This window comes from Ochotona curzoniae, unplaced genomic scaffold, assembly GCF_017591425.1.
Source record: "Ochotona curzoniae isolate NIBS_2020 unplaced genomic scaffold, NIBS_Ocur_1.0 patch349, whole genome shotgun sequence".
Taxonomy (NCBI): domain Eukaryota; kingdom Metazoa; phylum Chordata; class Mammalia; order Lagomorpha; family Ochotonidae; genus Ochotona; species Ochotona curzoniae.
The window spans coordinates 138,477-158,526 of NW_024466916.1; the positions used below are offsets into that span (position 1 = coordinate 138,477).

Sequence of the window (20,050 nt, forward strand, 5' to 3'; positions counted from 1 at the left end):
GTATGGCTTCTGCTTCTGGCCAGTAGTTAGCAGAATAAGGTGAACAGCATAAATTTTAGGATCAGACTGTTAAAATTTGAATCCTGGCTCTTCTACTTATTAGACATTGTTAAACATACTATAAGATCCTGTATTCACTTGCCTCATGAATGTACAGAACCTTCCTGTGCCTTAGCCTTTTTTCATTTTTGTTTTTAGCCATGTAATGTACCTAACAAGGTTGGTGAGAGAATGAAAAACAACACCTGTGAAATGCTTGGAATAGTATTTGGCACACAGTGCTATATGAAGTTACTGTTACCATGCATGCTGTAATTGCCATTACTTCACAATATTGCCCTTCTTATCTCTTCCTCTGCATTCCAATTTCTGTAATTTAATCAAACATCAGCAAATTTGTTAGTGCAAACTAGGAGTAGCTCAATTATATGAAACCTCTGGAATTTCCCTGCAATAAAACAAAATCTGCGAATGCCTTGCCTACCTCAGCCTTGTGCGTTTGACAGCCATGAATCTTTTTTCTTAGTCATAGCCCTAATAGGCCATGCATACATTTGGATCTTGAATGAGAAGATGTATGAAGTAAAAAGTTCATCTTAACCAACAAGGGGACGTTTTCTTTTTAAGGGAAAAGGATCTTGAAGAAGCTCTGGAAGCAGGAGGTTGTGATCTTGAAACTTTGAGAAATATAATTCAGGGGAGACCACTGCCTGCTGACTTGAGGGCCAGAGTGTGGAAGGTAACTGAAAACTCAGATGAGTAAAATGAAATTCCTTAAAAATCATGTTCAAGTTATTTTGAGCTGTCTGAATTACTGAAGATTTTATTATTGAATGAGTATGCTACATGTAGAAAGTTTATTGATAAAACAGGTTGCTAAAATATGTGTTGCTTTCGTGTTGGTGTATTTTATCAGAATGGTTCAGATTTGGGAAATTAATTATTTTTTGGTAGAAATTATTTTGATAGGAATTGTTTAATGAAACAGGAAAATAAAACCAGTGAGTAAAAGGATATGCAGTTGCTTATTTGGAATGATTTCAGCTATGCTTTTATTTTAAAAAAAGAAAAGTATGCATCTGGGTTTTGCTGTCATAAACTATTTGCTTGTCTTATTTTCCTCATTTCAGCTCTCCTCCAATGTATGTGTTAACTTTAATTTGGAAGTAAGATTATATAATAATTTTAAAAAGATATATATATTTATGAAAAGATACATATCAACTTAAAGTATTGTGCTTATTTTTTAAAGTAAATCACTAATTCAGCCTAGCATGGTAGCCTAATGGCTAAAGTCCTCGCCTTGCACAACCCAGGATCCCATATGGGTACCAGTTTGTGTCCCAGCAGCCCCACTTCCCATCCAGCTCCCTGCTTGTGGCCTGGGAAAGCAGTGGAGGATGCCCCAAGGCCTTGGGACCCTGCACCCGCATGGGAGATCCGAAAGAAGATCTTGGCTCCTGGCTTTGGGTCAGCTTAGCTCTGGCCATTGAGGCAGCTGAGGGAGTCAGTCAGTGGATGGAAGATTTTTATCTCTGTCTCTCCTCCTGTCTATATATCTGACTTTCCAATAAAAGTAAAATAAATCTTAGTTTACTTCCCATACATGTGTTTCCACACATAATTTCTTTAAATCTGAATTCTAGAAACTACCCTTTCATTAAATTGATGTCATTTAAGCTTCTTTCTATCTTTTCATCGATGTAGCATTTGAGCATATTTTTAAAAAAACTTTCTAATTTTCTCAGTTCATTGTTCTTTTGTATACCAACTTTTTTTTTTTTTTAATTCTCAGCTCCTACCGTTGCAGCCACTTGGGGGGTGAACAGGCAGATGGAAGATCTTTTTGTCTATATCTATGTCTCCTTCTTTCTGTATATCTGCCTTTCTAATAAAAATTAATAAATTAATGAATCTTGAAAAATTATGAAGAAGAGCAGGTGACAGGGTACACAGCACATTAAGCTGCTGATTTTGATGCTGATAACCCCAGCTTGGACTGCTCATTGTGAGTTGGTCCCTCTACTTCTGATCTGGTTTCCTGCTTTTATGCATAGGAAGGCAGTGGACAATAACCCAGACATTGAGTCCCTATCACCTATGCAGGAAATCAGGGTGAAATTCTTTGGCTCTTGGCTTTAACCTCAGACCCAGCTACTGCAGCCATTTGGGAACAAATCAGCAGGTACAATACCTGTCTCTTCCCTCACTGTTTTGCTCTTGCACTTCAAATAAATAAGTTAATAAATCTTACAACCACCAGCTGATCAGGGCGATAGACTGTGCCGGGCCCTGTACTTGCTAGCACATACAAGAATCTGGTTTGAGAACACCTCAAAGTTTCTTTGGAGATCTTCCTAATCTAAATGCTGGACTCAGAACCCTAACCAAGAAAAGAGAGAAGACAGAACAGGTCAACCAACCATCTCAGCTATGATGGACTATGTCAATCAGTGGATTTTTCAAAGACCTCATAGTGCTTGGAGTGGCAAGATTGGCAGCGATTCATAACTGTTGAAATATCAAAACCACATGAGCAAGATCCTCAGAGCATGCCCTACATTCGGGACCTGGGGAGGGTGGGAAATTGGGTGGGCCTTCTCCCCTAATACCCCCCTTTAAACATGAAGGAAACAATATGGAAAAAATACTAGTCTTACCCACTTTCCTATAACCGTTGAACCTTTTTACCCTAATTAACTATGTAAAGATTGTCAAACTAATAAAAAAAACATAGAAAAAAAAGAAAAAAATTATTGTACGGGAGACTGAAGTTGTGACATGGCCAGTTTAGCCACTGCCTATAATACTTGCATCCCTTATGTGTGCTGGTTCAGGTCCTGGCTGTTCAAGTCCAGCTCTCTAATACCATGTCTGAGAAAACATCAGAGGATGGCCTAAAAAATTGCGTCCCCACCACTCACATGGGAGACCTGGATGGAGCTCCTGGCTTCAGACTGGCCCAGCTATGGCCCTTGTGTTCATCTGGGAATAGGACCAGCAAATGGAAGAGCTTTTTCTTTTATCTCTCTCTCTCTAGGTAACTCTGCTTTTCAAATGACATTTTTTTTAAAGATTTTTTTTTTAGTTGGAAAGTCAGATTTACAGAGAGGAGAGACAGAGAGAAAGATCTTTCATACACTGGTTCACTCCCCACGTGACTGCAACAGCCAGAGCTGAGCTGATCCAAAAAGCCAGGAGCGAAGAGCTTCTTCCAGGTCTTCCACATGGATGCAGGGTCCCAAGGGTTTGGGCCATCCTCGACTGCTTTCCTAGGCCACAAACAGAGAACTGGAAGGGAAGTGGAGCAGCCAGGACATGAACCGGCACACATATGGAATCCTGGTGCATGCAAGGCGAGAATTTAGCCACTAGGCTATCACACCAAGCCCCTTCTATATAAATTTTAATGATAAATGGTATAAATGTGCATTTCATTTTTAATATTATATTCTAGAGATATTAGAATACCTGATCCTATTGTCCTTTAGTCTGCTTCCCCCAGCGTCCTGCTAATGTGTGTCCTGGGAAACAGCAGGTTATGGATTAGGTAACTGGGTAACTGCCGCTTTTGTGGCCAGCTTAGCTGGAGTTCCTGCTTACTGGCCTTGTTCTGTCTCAGCCCAGCCATCACGGCGTTTGGGCAGTGAACTAGCAGATGACAGATCTGTCTTTTTCTCGCAAATAAAAACACTTTCTGTTGTTTTTACTTTTAAAAAAGTAAGGTGATTGCTTGAAATAATTACATATATAAATATATCTCTCATGTAATTCCTTTTTAAAAGATTTTTTTATTATTATTAGAAAGCCATGTTTACAGAGATAAGGAAAAGACAGAGAGATCTTCTATCTGCTGGCTCACTCCCCAAGTGGCCTCAATGGCCAGAGTTGAGCTGATCTGAAGCAAGGAGCCAGGAGCCTCTTCCAGGACCACGTGGTACAGGGTCCCAAGGTGTTTGGCCATCCTCTGCTGTCCTCCCTGGGCATAAACAGGGAGCTGGGTGGGAAGTGGAGCAGCCAGGACATGAACCACTACCCATATAGAATCATGGTGCTTTCAGAGAGAAGATTAGCTGATTGAGCCATTGCCCTGGGCCCTATTTTATATAATTCTGAAGTTTATTCGTTTAAAAGGCAGTGTTACACAGAAAGGGAAGGGGAGAAAGGGCAATAAAGAGAAATCTTCCATCCGCTAGTTTGTACACCAGATGGTGCAATGGTTGAGGCTAGGCCAGACCAAAGCCAGTAACCAGAACTCTATTCAGGTCTCTCACATAGGGGTCATGGACCAAGCCTTTGGGTCATCTTTTGCTACCTTCCCAGGCAGACAGCAGGGAGCTGAATTGGAAGCAAAGCAGCCGAGACTTGAAATGGTAGTTGCTGGTGTTGCAGGAAGCGGCTTAAACCACTGAGCCCCACGGTCTGCCTAGTGTGTTCTTAAGAGAAAAAAAAAAAAATCGGGCCCGGCACGATGGTGCAAGTGGTTAAGGTCCTCGCCTTGCACGCCCAGGATCCCATATGGGCGCCGGTTCTAATCCCGGCAGCCCCACTTCCCTTCCAGCTCCCTGCCTGTGGCCCGGGAAAGCAGTAGAAGAGGGCCCAAAGCTTTGAGACCCTGCATCCGCGCGGGAGACCTGGAAGAGGCTCGTGGCTTCGGATTGGCTCAGCTCCAGCCCTTGCGGCTGCAACGAGAGTGAATCATGGGACAGAAGATCGGATGGAAGATTTTCCTCTCTGTCTCTCCTCTCTGTATATCCGCCTTTCCAATAAAAATAAAATGAATCTTTAAAAAAAAATGTGCTTCAAAGGGAGAGATAAAGCCAGAAGTCCGTCATCCACTGATTCACTCCCCACGTGCCCACAACTGTTTGAATCTGGGTCTACCATATGGATGGTAGAGACCCACGTACCCATCACCTGCTGTCATTCAAGGCAGAATCACAAACAGAATGGTGTTTTAGACCCACACACTCTAGTGATAAATGTGAGATCCAAGTAACACCCCTGTACCAAGTGCCCATCCCCTTTGTTGGTTTATTTTGATGGAACTAACTGCACATCATTTTGTACTTTGTAATCTTTGTTGTTAATCCTAAATTCAGGTCTGTGATTATTATAGCATATTTTCTAAGAAGGAGAGAAGGAGAAAGAGCATATGAACCAAGTTGCTTAAAAAAAAAAATGTTTCTTCCAGATTGCTCTGAATGTTGCTGGGAAAGGTGATAGTTTGGCATCATGGGATGGCATTTTAGATCTGCCAGAACAGGAGACTATTCACAAAGATTGCCTGGAGTTTATTGGTAAGCTTAATAATTGTTCTTAAACAGCAAAAATTGGGGGGGATGATTTTTGAATAGGGCAAGTTACCTTGTTATAAATTGGAATGTGTTTGAATTTGTGAAGGGCTTGTGGTTTTACAACTTTTCTTTCCAAATTCTTATGAATAATGTTTAATAATTATAAGAAAGCTCTGGTTTTTACTGCTACTTTTATGTTATGAGATATTAGTGCATGTTTACAATTTTGTTATCTTAAACCTGCTTTTAAAATAATTAATGAATTATGTGCTTATATATAGTCCTCAAAGGAGAGTGTGTTTCAAAAGTTTGTAACTCATAGATCATAATTTGCAGTAGAAACAGTACCACAAATCACAGGTAAAGAGATGTCTGATCATCCCCAGGAAGTATATTTAAATTCACAATATAGATTAGCTTAATTAGCTTATACTTTTTAAAATTTACCTGTAGTCTATTGGTGGGTTTTTGTCTCTCTTTCCACCATTTTATAAAATATTTAGTAGATAGACTAATAGCCACAGTGGAAAAACGCTGCTGCCAAATTGTGTGGAAGAAAGGAGGTTTGGTAATGAAGAGTGAATCGCTTTCTTTTCCCTTCGTTGATTCTAGTGGCAGCTACCCATCAGATGGTAGACAGTGACCTATCTAGAAAGCACATTCTTGGCTTTCAGGCCTTCAGGTTTTACCTAACTTTGCTTACATTCTTCTATTTCAGGTTTTACCTATCTCTGCTTATATTCTTCTGTTTCACCCTGGCTTAACACCATGTATCACATATTATTATTGTTAATAAATGTTCTCTTAAGAGACCAGATAAGAAAACACATATTTACATGAAACCGATTGTTAATTTTGTTAAGATGGCTATGTTGCCATCTATGTTGCCATGCTTTTATGTAAGGATATTATAAAGAACTTTGCCCTTAAGGTTTTTGGTCTGTGGACCAACATTAAGTATGGAGGAAAGTGCTTTTGTTGTTTTTACTTTGTCATGCTCTGTATACATTAGCAGGATTTCTGTTAGATTCAATAACTTAAGTAACATTATTTTGACATTTGTTTTCTAGATCACCTTTCAGTGCCAGAGGAAAAGGCATCTGAATTGCTTTTGGATATTGAATCTGTAATAACCTTTTATTGTAAATCACGAAATATTAAATATAGTGCCTCCCTTAGCTGGATACATCTGCTGAAACCACTGGTGCATCTTCAGCTGCCACGCAGTGATTTATACAACTGCTTTTATGCTATCATGAATAAGTACATTCCCAGGTAAAGTATGTTTTTATAGTTTATAAAAGAGAATAAAGATGTACTGTGTTTTGAATTAAGTTTGTTAAACTTGCTTTGGTGGCAAGGTGTAAGATTCATATAGTTTCTGGTGAACAAGTGAAAGGTTCAGATATTTTCATTTTTAAAGAATTCTTTACTATTAAATTTGTGCTTCTAGAATTTGTGTATGTAACATAACTCTTGAGCTTTTACTGTGGCGATTCACTCTGTTTTAGAATGGTCACAAAGCTTACCACAATCAGTTTTTGAATATCTTCATCACCTCATAAAGAAATCACATATCTGGTGATAGCCAGCTATTCATTTTCCTCCCAGGACTCCTTGGAAACCGTTGGTCTACTCTCTGTTTTTGTGGATCTGCCTGTCTGGCATTACATATAAATGGTGCATAGAAAATGTGGTGTGTATCTGTGACTCTTCTTTGATCTAGCATGTTTTCATGATTCATCCATGTTGTAGCATATGTCAATATTTCTTCTAGTTTTTGGCCTAATTCCATTATGTTCGTATGCCACATTTTACTTATTCATCTGTCACTGAAGATTTAGTTGTTTTTGCATTTTGCTATTTTGAATATGTGATATAAATATTTGTGTACAACCTTTTATTTGTAATATAAATATGTTACATATAAAAATATATACATTCTCATTTCTCTGGAATATATTGCCTGGAAATCAAATTTTTGGATCATGTAAGAACTCTATATGACCTTTTAAGGATTGGCTAGACTCTTCCACATGGCTGCACCATTTATATTCCCACCAGTAGTAAATACAATTCCAGATTTCTCCATATACTTGAGGTGTTTTTAATGTACACCAAGGTGGAGAACTCTTGTGCCGTCTTGAAGCCACCCTGTTTTATGTAAAGAAAACAAATATAAATATAAAAGAAGACATGGTTTCATGTCATGGCAGAACCAAAAGCCTGGTTTCTGTTTAAGAGTCAATCTGTTATGCTAAGTTTCTCAACTGTCCGTGCTGGGTTTTTTTTTTTAATGATTTATTCATTTTGAAAGTCAGAGTTTCAGAATGAGAGAGTATGGAGGAGACAGAAAGATCTTCCATATGTTGGTTCACTCTCCAGATGGATGTAGGCCAAAGATAGAAGCGTCATCCAAGTCTCACATGTTGGTGGCAGGGACCCAATCACCTTGGCTGTCCTCTGTTGCTTTCCCAGGCGATTAGCAGGGATTGGATTAGATTCAGAGAGCCAGAATAGGAACTAATGCCCATCAGGGATGCCAGTGTCACAGGCAGTGGCCTTGCCCATTGTGCCACAGTGCCAGGCCCCATATTAGTATTTTATCATTTATTAATTCCACTTGTCAAAGTGTAGTAAAGGTAACAATAGCAAATGGCATGTTACCCGACCTTTGTCTCTGAAAAATGGAGGGTTTTTACACTGACTGCACTGTGTCACATACTGTGTTGTCAGATTCCTTCAGCAGCTGCTTCTAAGAGTTCTTCACATAACATAGCACTCCAGCTGGCAAGAACATAAAATGCTATAGAAGAACTGCATTTTAAACACCTTTTCCCTCCGTATTTGAATGTAAGATGGGTAGAATTCTATCAGCAAAATGTCTTGCAGTTTATAATAACTTTGTATTATGCAACTGCAAAATGAACAAATGCTGCAGCAGTGGCTGGCTTCTGGAAATAACCCACTTTTTCAAAAGATAAGACCAAAATCTAGGTAACTTTTTTACGGAAGGCCATTTACCTCATTTCATTTTCTTTGCAGTTTCTTAAGAAACTGTGCTCTTACCAAAATATAACTTTTTAAAATAATTTTTGTTTATTGATTTTTCATTTTACTTAAAAGAGAGACAAAGAGAGATCTTCGATTAACTAGCTGACTCTCCAAATGCCCATAACAGCCAGGATTGGGCCAAGAGCCTGAACGCCATATGGATCTCCCATGTGGGTGGCAGGAGTTCAGTATGTGAGTCAGAAGAGCAGTGACTCAAGCCTGGCACTTCTAGATGGGATGGGAGCATCCCAGGTAGCAACTTCACTACTATGCCAAATGCCCATCCTCAGAATACCTCTAATTGAAGTGTCAAATTTTACATACACAGCAGTAGCATAGCATAATGATTTAATTGCCAGTTTCTCTGTGTACATCTTAACTCCAGCTGTTCTTAGCTGTGTCACCTTTGGGGAGATGTTTGACCTCAATTAAACCTCAATTTTTCTGTAAAATGAGTATATATTTCATGGAGTTGTTAGTTATGACAATATGAAATAACCTTGCAAAATACTTCAGATTCTAGCAATTGATTTTCTATAAATACTTTTACTAGAATGTTGTTTGCTTTGAACTGTTAGATATTTTTATGGATTCGGTAGATAAACTTGTTTTGTTCCCTTGTGACTAGTAGAATGCATCACAGTACAAAAACTGAATGGAATAATTAGTGAAGCCAGCTGGTCCAAAGGAAGTTTGAATTAGTCATCACCTTATTCATAAGAGCACCGCACTTTAGTCAGCCAGACTCTTTGGAAGTGCTCTCTTTGCAATGCATTTTATCTTTTAAAATTTATTTTATCTATTTGAAAGGCAGTGAGACAGATACAAAAATTTTGCATTCTCCTGGGCACTCCCCGGATGTTCACAATAACGGGCTGGGCCAGGCCAAAGCCAGGAGCTAGAAATCAGTCTGTATCTCCTGTTGGATGGCAGCGCCTAAGCATTTGAGCCATCACCTACTGTCTCCCAGAGTTCATTTTAGCACAAAGTTGGAATTGAAAGCAGAGCTAAGACTTGAACCACAGGCACCAATATGAGATGTAGATGTCCCATTGTGTCAACTTTTATCTTTAACTACAGTGACTGATAAGTATCTCTCCATATGCAGTAATATCAGACTGCCAAAAATCAGTTATATTTTGAGAGGTAATGTTTTTAATGAGGTAATTTTGCTCCATTTTGAGATGTAAAAACAATACACTAAAATGAATTAATATAAACACAATGATATCTAAAAAATATCCTTTAGTCACAATATTTTAAGAGTGGTACTGAATGTGGGAGTTACGTGATAAAGCTTCTGAATTCGAGATCAGCCCTAGCCTTGCATGGAGATGCTGCTTTACTTCCAGAGGAGTGAGCCTGATTCGTGGGCCAGACCTGGACCTGCCCCAAGGGATGTCTTCTTTGGGTTTAGTTGCCTAGGTGTCATGGTTTGGGGGTAGCATTGAATCAGGGCTTTGATTGGCTGTCATTACTGTCACAGAGGAGTTTCTTAAATCTGTGAAGGCTGGACTGCTTCCTGAGGTAACGGCTGGAAACTGGGAGGTCTGTATTCCAGAATGCATCACCATTCTCTTATGGTTATTTCTGGTTTTTGAAATAATTTCCACTTTTGAAGTCTTTCACTTTTGCAGTGAAATAAAATAAATGTGTAAGAAGCATTGTGATAACAGAAATTGTATAATATATATTTTGTAGCTTTTACTTTAAACCAGTTTTCACATTTAGCTTTCCCATTTTACTCTCATGAACAGTAACTCAGCAAGAGGAATATTTGGGAACTCATTGTCAGCACCTGGTGCCGAAGTCACTTAGACAATTTTAATACTCCACTGTACTATTCTGAATTGTTCATCTGTAACCATTTTAGAATGTACTTTTGCTAAATGGACATATATGCCTGAGTATGTAAATCTTGTAGGTGAAGTACTTATTTGGCAGAGGAGGAGGATCCTAAACTTTTTCAAGATATTCTATTTCCTTTGGGGCTCGTAAACTTATCAAAACAACCTAAGTGCTGTTTTCAGTAGTTTTCTTGTTCGAATGCCAGCTTGGAGAGAATCTTCCTAAAGTGGCTGTAGACATAACTTTTTTTTTTAAGATTTATTTTATTTATTTCAAAGGCAGAGTTAGAGAGAAAAGAGAATAAGAATTCCTCTATCTCCTGGTTCACTCCCCAGTGACCACACTGACTAGGCTGGGCTAATCTGAAGCCAGGAGCTTCACCTGGCTTTCATTGGATGCAGGACCCCAAGCAGTTTGAGCCATCTCTTGCTGCTTTCCCAGGCCAAAAGAAGGGAGCTGGATGGTAAGTGGAGTCACTGGAACTCAAACTGGCCCCATATAGGATGCTGGCATTACAGGCCTTGTTTTAACTCAGTATGCCACAGACCCACTATTTCTAAAAACTTTTGTGAAGTTTGAACGGTATTAGCAGGAGAGCTCTTCTTGAATATTAGGTAGGCCTGCTGTGAATTCTGGGTATCAGGTGTGGGGATAGTGACAAGGAGGAGCTGGATGTTAGAGAAGAATTGATTATTGATGTTATAAATTTTTTAACTGTCACTGCAAAGAATTTTGCTTCTCTTGTCTTCTAGGGATTGTTCCCTGAAAGGGAGACCATTTCATCTCTTCCGATTACTCATCCAATACCATGAGCCTGAGCTTTGTTCTCTTCTTGATACAAAGAAAATTACTCCAGACTCCTATGCACTCAACTGGGTAATAAAGTGAAAGTAGGAACATTTAATGAAAAATAGACTTCTACAAACTATAGTTAGTTGAGGCTTTTTCCCCCCAGGAAAGACAAAATACCATTATTGTTTTAACTAAGAGAAGAAATCTATTGGCATTTCAAAATGCTTTTTCTTAGCTCTTGAGATTATTTAATAGGAAATTAAGCCTTTTGTTGTTTTACTTATATGTGTGCATATAAGTAAATCTGTGTTTAACATGTAAATTATCTGATGTGTATAGTACATAATTTATATTGACCTATTTAATACATATTTATGGAAATATATGATGTGATATGTAAAATTACATGATATATATCAGTTCAGTTCAAAACTTTGTATGTTTAAACTGTTGATAGTATGTATAAAGAATTGACATTCAATTTAAGGAAAATTACTTAAGAATATCAAATGACTAATATAAAAGATTATAAAATATAACTCAGTGCTCTTTCTATACTCTTCAATAAAAAGTCTTAGTCAGTAATTCTCAAGTGTTTTTTTCTCAGAATCCCTTGCCCTCTTAAAGTTTGTTGATTATCCATTGTTTATATGGATTACATTAATGAGAAAGTAAAACTGAAGAATTTTATATATTCATATCTTTTAATGTAAATAAACTCATTTTTAGATGCAAAACAGCTACATTTTACAAAAGAAAATTAATGGAAATGGTAGCATTATTTTACTTTTGCAAATCTCTATAATGCTTGGCTATATTACAAACAAGTGGATATTTTATTCAACTTGTGATGATCTCTTAACACATGTAGACTTTAAAATTTCTATGCATTTTGGGGAAATGAATGTGAAAAAGGTAAAATAAGTCTCAAAGTGATATGAAAGTAACGTTGTGACCTGACAGGCACCTTATAAGGAGCTTTAGTGACTTCCGAGAGAGAATTGTTCTAGGTTAACTTGAAGATCTTTCTGAAATAATAACTGAAGCTAAAGCACTGTACTTTTAAAAACTAAGCATATTCCTTGGTGGTATCTTAAAATATTTTTTGTGATGAATCCCATTTCTGTCAACTGTTAGCTGTCTTATATTTAGAAACTGTATTTCTAAGATTCAATTTCTTCATCTGCAATGTGGGAATGATAACATTTATCACAGAGGATGATGGAATGAGTGAGCAATTGGGAAAAAGTACTTAGTTTTAACTAGTTTCTATTTGCACTCCATAAATCACAAACCTCAGTACCCTATTCTAGTTTTTTGTTTGTTTTGATTTTTTTTTTTTTTAAGATAGAGAGATAGGTGTTTTTGCATCTGCTATTTTCGTTGGCAAATGCCTGTAGCTGGGCTGATGTAGGCCAAAGCCAGGAACCTACAATTCCATCCAGGTCTATCACATACCTGGCTATGGAGCCCAAGTACTTGGGCCATCATTTTCTGCCTTCCCAAGTGCATCAGCAGGGAGCTAGGGAGTAGGAAGAGGGGCTGGGACTCCAACCAGCACTCAGAGATGGGGTCAGGGCATCTCAAGCGGCAGTTTAGCCACTGTACCAAATGCCTGCCCCAAGTAATCTTGAGTTCCTTCTTGGCCACTGTCTTGTCACTAAGTTAAAAATATTAAAAGAGCAAAAATTTTCTAAGATTCATATGTTGCTATTACAGCTGTTTATGTTAAAGTATGAAACTATGTCTCTTCAGCTTGTTAGTAATTAGTAGAGCTCTCTCTGCTGGTCTAGGAGTGTAAACTGAGTCCTTTAAACAACTGGCTTCCTTTCAGCTTCCATTCCACATAGATCGTTCTTTCTGGTATTCATGTTGATGAAGTGAAGATTCCTTTGTTTGTTTGTTTGTTTCAAAATCATCAGATGAAAACTAATTCCTATGCCTCAAGAACGCATAACTGTGAGCAATGCAGTGGTGACTTTAGGTTGCCTCAGTGAGTATAAGGGTAGCTTATATATCACTATTCGGTTTGTATTTGCTTGTTCTAAGTCTTTTTATAAGAGTAGCTTTTTAAACAACAATAACAAAATTAATGGCAGTAATGATCAAGGGTAATAGCAATGGAATGGGCCTTGTAGCCACAAGCCTTGTTTCTAGTCCCAGCGTCATCACTCACAACCTGTGTGTGCTTATTTTGAGTGACTTATTGCTAGTCTGTTTCCTCATCTGTAAAATGAGACCTTTTGTGACAATTGAAATGAGAGACAAGAAGTGATATGTGCCAGAAGTTCAGTTAGAATTCTGAACTAAATGTGTTTCAATTATGTTCCTTTGGCCATTAAAAATATTTTAAATTAATTTTGTACATGAAATTGTTTTTCTTTGTGGTGAAAATTGAGCAATCTAACAACACTGAATTCATGTGATTTAAAGCAAAAGTGGGATGTAGAGCAGCTTATAAATTAACAACTCTTTCCTTCGGAATACAAAACAATACAGCTGTTGAAAACTCTTGGTAGATGAGTATTGTCTCATCTTTTTCAGACGATGTACAACTAGGCTTTTAGGGCAGTTTTTATATTATTAAAATTTTATGATGTGCTCTTAAATTACTGTATTTGAGCTTCAAAATTACCTTATCAGGTAGTGTGCTATAAATAGTAATGATTATCCTGTTAACCTTACAGAGCTCTGTGGGCAATTATATTAATATAATATCACAGAGAAATGTGACTTGAGATTAACTATCTCTTTTTACAACAATGGTCAAAGATGGGTAGTAGTAATTTTTAAATAAAGTACACAAGTGAAAAATGAAAGCTTCAAATTATATGTGAGGTCACACAAGCTAGTGAATAGCTAATTTGTTCCTTTAATTCACATATTCTCTGGATTTCATACACTGAAGTTAAGATGCACATTAACTATCAGATGCAAAATTTGATGTGATGTTACTTACTTATTTGCTTTAATACTTTTAAGAGAGAAAATCAGTTCCTGTGATTTATGTCTTTCATTTCATTTCCTGATTGCAGCTCGGAAGCCTTTTTGCATGTTACTGTTCCATTGAAGTCACTCAGGCAATATGGGATGGATATCTACAACAAGCAGATCCATTTTTTATATATTTCTTAATGTTAATAATTCTTGTTAATGCAAAGTAAGTACCGTGTTGCTTAGATTTGTTTCCTCTCCTTTCTCAAAGTACTCTGGTAATATTTAATTCAAATTTGTTTGATTCTCTTCTACAGAGAAGTTATTTTAGCACAAGAGTCAGACAGTAAAGAAGAAGTCATCCGTAAGTATCATTTGATGTGGAGAAAACATTTTAATTCACTTAGTCTCCCGAACAATCAGCTTCCTCAACCATAAGAGAAGCTCTGAAGTGAGATTCAGTTTTCACTTCTCTGAACAATCTCCAGGACACATCTTACATTTTTTTTGTGCAAAGAATCTCAAGATACATGCAGTGTCCTCAAAGTATGTATTTTCTGTGAACTTTCTGAAGATCCTGTGCATTTTTGTGCCATCTTTATTATATCATGTTTTTGATTTTCCATATACTATTTCTTTGGCTTCTTTGTTCAAAAACAGTGTCTGGCTGATTTTATAACACACAGCCTGCACATTTTCTCTCCACGGTGAAGCTTTGGCTAGCCTTTTAGATGCTTTTGCTTTTCTGCAGAAAGTAACTTGCTCTTAGAGAGTGCACGGCACTTTGCACTGACTGCGTGATAAGTAATTGTAGAACTGTAACAGGAAGACTTACTTTTGTTTTCCTCAACAAGGTATAGTTCCTTAAGTAAGAAATTATTTCATAGTTCCCCCCCTCAGGGCTCCTAGCATTTCAGCTCTGCTTTTTGAATGAATAGATGAAAAATTCTGCTTAAAGTTGATTAGATATATTTAATTGCCTGACACTTTCCTTCATGTAAAGGAGAATTGTCTGAACAGCTTCTTCTCCTTTGGGGAAATCTGCACCTCCATAAGCAAACTAAAAAGTGCGACTGTTGTTACTCCATTACACAGTATTTACTAAGTGTCCTACCTATAATCGTATTTCAGAATTCTTAGAAAACACTCCATCAAGTTTGAATGTAGAAGACATTGAAGACCTTTTTTCTCTGGCTCAGTATTATTGCAGTAAAACACCAGCTTCTTTTAGGAAGGTAAAAATTAAGAAATAACCTACACTTTTGTACTTCACATTTTATACCTTGTTTTATTATTTACTTTGTATTCATTTCAGTTAAAATATACTTATATGTTATATTTCATACATTCCAATTTTATCTCCTTTTTTCCCCCATTGTATTTGGTTTCCCTACTAGAAGGACAGGTTAAAAAAGATTATGGAAGCCATCTTATTTGTGTATATATATTTTTAAAGAATTGCTTGTTTTTATTGAAAAGGCAGATTTAAGGAGGGAAGGAGAGGCAGAGAGAATCTTCCATCTGCTGGTTCCCTTCCCAAGTGGCCACAATGGCCAGAGCTGAGCCGATCCAAAGCCAGGAGCCTGGAGCTACTACCGGTTCTCCCAAGTTGGTGTAGGGTCTCAAGACTTTGAACCGTCCTCTGCTTTTCCCAGGCCACAAGCAGGGAGCCTGGAGGGAAGTGGAACAACCAGGATACGAACCAGCACCCATAGATCCTGGCGCAAGCAAGGCAAGGATTTAGCCACTAAGCCTTTGCACTGGGCCCACCTGTGTACTTAATATTAGTTTATTTTTTTCTAATCATGAAAATGTTGACTGAAATATATTTCCTAAAATAGTGCTTTCTTGACTCTGAAAGTTACACTGCAAAAAATCATTTGGAGATTGTATACTCTTAGTTGTGCCTCTTTTTGTCTGGAGGTCAGCCATGTATAGCCTAATGATGCAGAGGTGTCTTGTTAAAAACAAGAAAAAAAAATCACTTATTCCCAAAGAGACCTGGATTTTTAGACCAGACATCTACTTTCAGTAAGGAACACTAAGTTAGAAGCGTGAGTAGGGTGAATTCCTAGAAAGTAAAACTCAAAGAAGCAAAAGCCAATAATGACATAGGCACAGCTTTATCTTTACAAAACAAACAGGTTTGTTATTGACCTCAGGAGCCTGTGACAGCATTATAATGTGGTAATTCTCTTTCTTTCTTTATTTCTTTTTTTAAATATCTATAATACTTATTTATTCAAGAGTGACAGAGGAAGAGACCATGAGAACTCCCCTCCTCCAATTTACTCTTAGCTGGGACCAGAACAGAAACTGGAGCCAGGAACTGCGTTCAGGTTCACAGTGGGTGGCAGGTATCCAAGCAGTTGAGCCATCACCTGCTACCTCCGAGAGTCTGCCTTAGCAGGAGGCTAGGATTTTGACAGGCTCTGAGTTGAAAACAGGCACTCCAATATGGGACGCAGGCATCCCCATATCTAAAGCATGTATCCGTCTTTAATAATTCTACCATTATCATTTCTACTTAGTAGTTGTCATGTCATTGTAATGTTGAAATAATGTTATTTTCAGTATAGTTCAGTATAGATGGACAAAGGAAACCTTTAAAAAAAAAAGATTTATTTTGTTTTTATTAGAAAAGCAGAGTTACCGAGCAGGAAGAAGAGCAAAGAGGTCTTCCATCTGCTGGTTCACTCCCCAAATGGCCACAGTGACCAGAGCTGAGCCAACCTGAAGCCAGTTAAAAACGTTTCGTTGGATCAAGTGTTGTGGCGAGTCACTATAAGTGACACTTGGAACACCCATGTCTAATTTGGAAGTATCCTGTTACACTTCTGATCCAGTTCCCGCTGGGACACCTGGGAGGCAATGTACTGTGGCTCAGCTACTTTCGTCCCTGCTGAAGTACTGAGTTCCTAATTCCAGGTTTTGTCTTGCCCCAGCCATAACCTCTGGGTGCATTTGGGAGTAAACCAGCAAATTGACAGTATCTCTTTCAGTGTTTGTTTATTTTAATATGTTGCTCTGCTGTCATAAATAAAAATGAACATTTTAAAAGACATTTTCTTTTAAAATAATTTAGATTTATTTCTAGGACGCAACTTCAGTTGTTTCAATAATACTTTTCTAATATAGAGCACTTCAGTTTGCAACAAATTGGCTAAGTTAGAAGGTGGTGTCGTAGTTTAAGATCCTAAGTAAAAAAGTGAGCTTATTATTTTTCCGTTTTTTAAAGGAAGAATCCACTTATAGTAGACAGTTATAGCAGACTGCTATAGAATATTATGTTACACAATTTTTAGAATTTATTCTACTACATTTTAATTCTATAAAGATATGAAAGCCTGGGCCCAGCATGTAGCTTAGTGGCTAAAGTCCTCATCTTGTAAGTGCCAGGATCCCATATGGGTGCCAGTTCTAATCCTAGCAGCCCTACTTCCCATCCAGCTCCCTGCTTGTGGCCTGGGAAAGCAGTAGAGGACAGCCCAAAGCCTTGGGACCCAGCACCCATGTGGGATACCTGGAAGACACTCCTGGCTTTGGATCGGCTCAGCTATGGCCATTGTGGCCACTTGAGGAATGAATCACTGGACGAAAGATCTTCCTCTCTGTCTCTCTTGCCCTGTATATATTTGACTTTATAGTAAAAGTAAATAAATCTTTTTTAAAAAGATACAAAAGCCTATAGCTAACTATTTTCATATTCAATATAATTTAGTTGATAATATTTTTTTAGATGTGGTTTTTTTTTTCCTTAATCCTAGGTCTTATATGTGACCTCATTGTCATTTTTAGCCAAAAAGACTTAACACTATACTGTTTTTAAAACCACATGACTAAAATGTTATCAAAAGTTCAGTCCTTGTTAATACTATCAAATTAGAATAAAGAGGGCAAGAACTGAGAATAAAGGAAAGAGAAAGCTTAATCTGCTGTTAGATGAGGAAGGCAGTTGAGTGGATGTCTCACAACTACTGTTCTGCTTAGGGTGCTTTGGGCTTTTAAAGAGCATAAAAAGGGAGGTTGAGGAGCTAAGGACTGTGACTGATGACAAACCAGGAGTATCTAGATAGGTGCCAAAGCTGTTGTGGGACTGATGAGACGAAGTTGTATCAATCTCAGATGTCAGTGCTTTTCTTTGAGAAACTCGACTGCTTGATTTTATCCCATGGAGAGCAGAGCAGAGTGTTCTGCACAGCTAAATAGCTACAAATTTTATTTAGGTGGAATGTGAAAGAGGAAAAGTATTATGTTAAAGAGATGTCAGTGTTTCATTACAAAATGAGGATTCTAAGTTTCAGTCCGTCTGGGTCACCAGGAATTTGTAACTGCTTAGAATATCTTATGAACAAAATCACAATTTTGGTTTTTCTTCACAATGTTTAAAATTTCCTCATCACACAGGACAACCACCATCTCTTTGGTAGTACTCTGCTGGGAATTAAGGATGACGATGCAGACCTCAGTCAGGCTCTCTGTTTGGCCATCTCGGTGTCAGAGATACTTCAAGCAAGTCAGCTGCAAGGAGTAAGTAACGGAAGCTCAGTGTAGGCGTTTCCTGCCCGTTTATTGATGCCCGTTAGTAATTGTGATTTACTTCAAGGGGATTCTTTGGCCTTGATGAATACTTAATTGATTAAATTTTATGTTAACATGACCGTTTTAATTTTTTTCTTTTTAATTTAAGTAGGATGAGTAGATTTCACATTTTGCATTATATATGTAGAAGCACAGGTGTTCTACCTTCCGCTTTGCCCACTCCTTCCTCCCTGTCTTATTCTTCCTTTGTTATAAAATGGCCATTCTTAAACTCCAAACTGTACATGATTTTAATTCTTGATAATTACTTTTGTCACTGTTGACACCAATTTTTGTATACTGCCGTATGTTTTAATGTATCAGTAGAGCAAACATAGCATTGCGTAACCGTAAGGATAAATTTAGCATTTAACACAGTGAGTGGTTACAGCTAATTCAATTACATGGCTCAGTGTTGTAAAGCACATACCAGAGAATTGTGAAAATACACCATTATCTTCAGTTCATTATATTATCTATAAAAACCTTCTTTTTTTTTTAATCAGAGAGAACATATATTTGTCCTTTTAAGATTGGCTTATTTCACTATGGATAATGGTCTCTAGTTGGGACCATTTTGTTAGAAATGGTAAGATTTCATTCTTAATGGCTATGTAGTATTCCATGCAAAATACGTAGCACGGCTTCTTCATCCATTTCTCTTTCAATGGGCTTTGAGGTTATTTCCATGTCTTTGCTATTGAGCTACTTTAAATAGAGGGTTACATTCACTTTTTAATGAAAATCTAATCCAGTTTGACCAGTAATATTTTTTCTTTTTTTTTTTTTTTTTTTTTTCAGTAGCATAACTTGTTTTTTTTTTGTTTTTTTTTGTTTTTTTTTTTTTTTATTGTTGCTTACATTGTATTATGTAGTACAGTTTTATAGGCGCTGGGGATTCCCCCCACCCCTCCCATACCCCTCCCCCCATGGTGGATTCCTCCACCTTGTTGCATAACCATAGTTCAAGTTCAGTTGAGATTCATTGCTTGCAAACACATGCCTAGCATAAAGTTCAGCGTCTTATTGTCCAGATAAGTTCAGTGGCCTCTTGGGGAGACCTTCTATGGTCTGAAGATAGGTCTAACAGAGTAAAGATCTGGTCAGTTAAAAGCCCCAACAAGGCCTCAGTATCAATATACAACATTATGGAAGTAATTGACATAGTAATGGGTAAACAATATGTTAAAAATAATGCAAGTTCCATTCTTCGAAACATCTGGGTTGAGACAGTATCAATGACAGGTTCAAAAAATAACAAACAACCAAACAAAAAATTACAGGTTAAATCAAGGCAAACATGTGGTATCTAATCTTTTGGGATTCACTCATTTCCCTTAGCATTATAGTTTCCAGTTGTGCCCATTTAGCCACAAAGAACTGCATTTTGTTTTTTTTAATAGCTGAGTAGTATTCCATGGAGTAGATGAACCAAAGCTTTCTTATCCAATCTTCTGCTGATGGGCATTTCGGTTGCTTCCATGTTTTTGCAATTACTGATTGTGCTGCAATGAACATAGGGATGCATGTTGGTTTGTCGTAAA

The 20,050-nt window shown here is 37.6% G+C and overlaps 1 protein-coding gene across 2 annotated transcripts in view; it reads left to right on the top strand.

Annotated features, from left to right (window-relative positions):
- The window catches only part of LOC121167215 (TBC1 domain family member 23), a 64,344-nt gene that overhangs the window by 20,254 nt on the left and 24,040 nt on the right, over positions 1-20,050 (top strand). For both annotated transcript variants that reach the window (XM_040996612.1, XM_040996611.1), the window contains exons 2-9: positions 628-739; positions 5,195-5,300; positions 6,368-6,572; positions 10,952-11,075; positions 14,027-14,151; positions 14,243-14,289; positions 15,057-15,160; positions 18,333-18,455. In XM_040996612.1, coding sequence (XP_040852546.1) covers positions 628-739; positions 5,195-5,300; positions 6,368-6,572; positions 10,952-11,075; positions 14,027-14,151; positions 14,243-14,289; positions 15,057-15,160; positions 18,333-18,455 — 946 coding nt within the window. The remainder of the gene's footprint in view (positions 1-627; positions 740-5,194; positions 5,301-6,367; positions 6,573-10,951; positions 11,076-14,026; positions 14,152-14,242; positions 14,290-15,056; positions 15,161-18,332; positions 18,456-20,050) is intronic.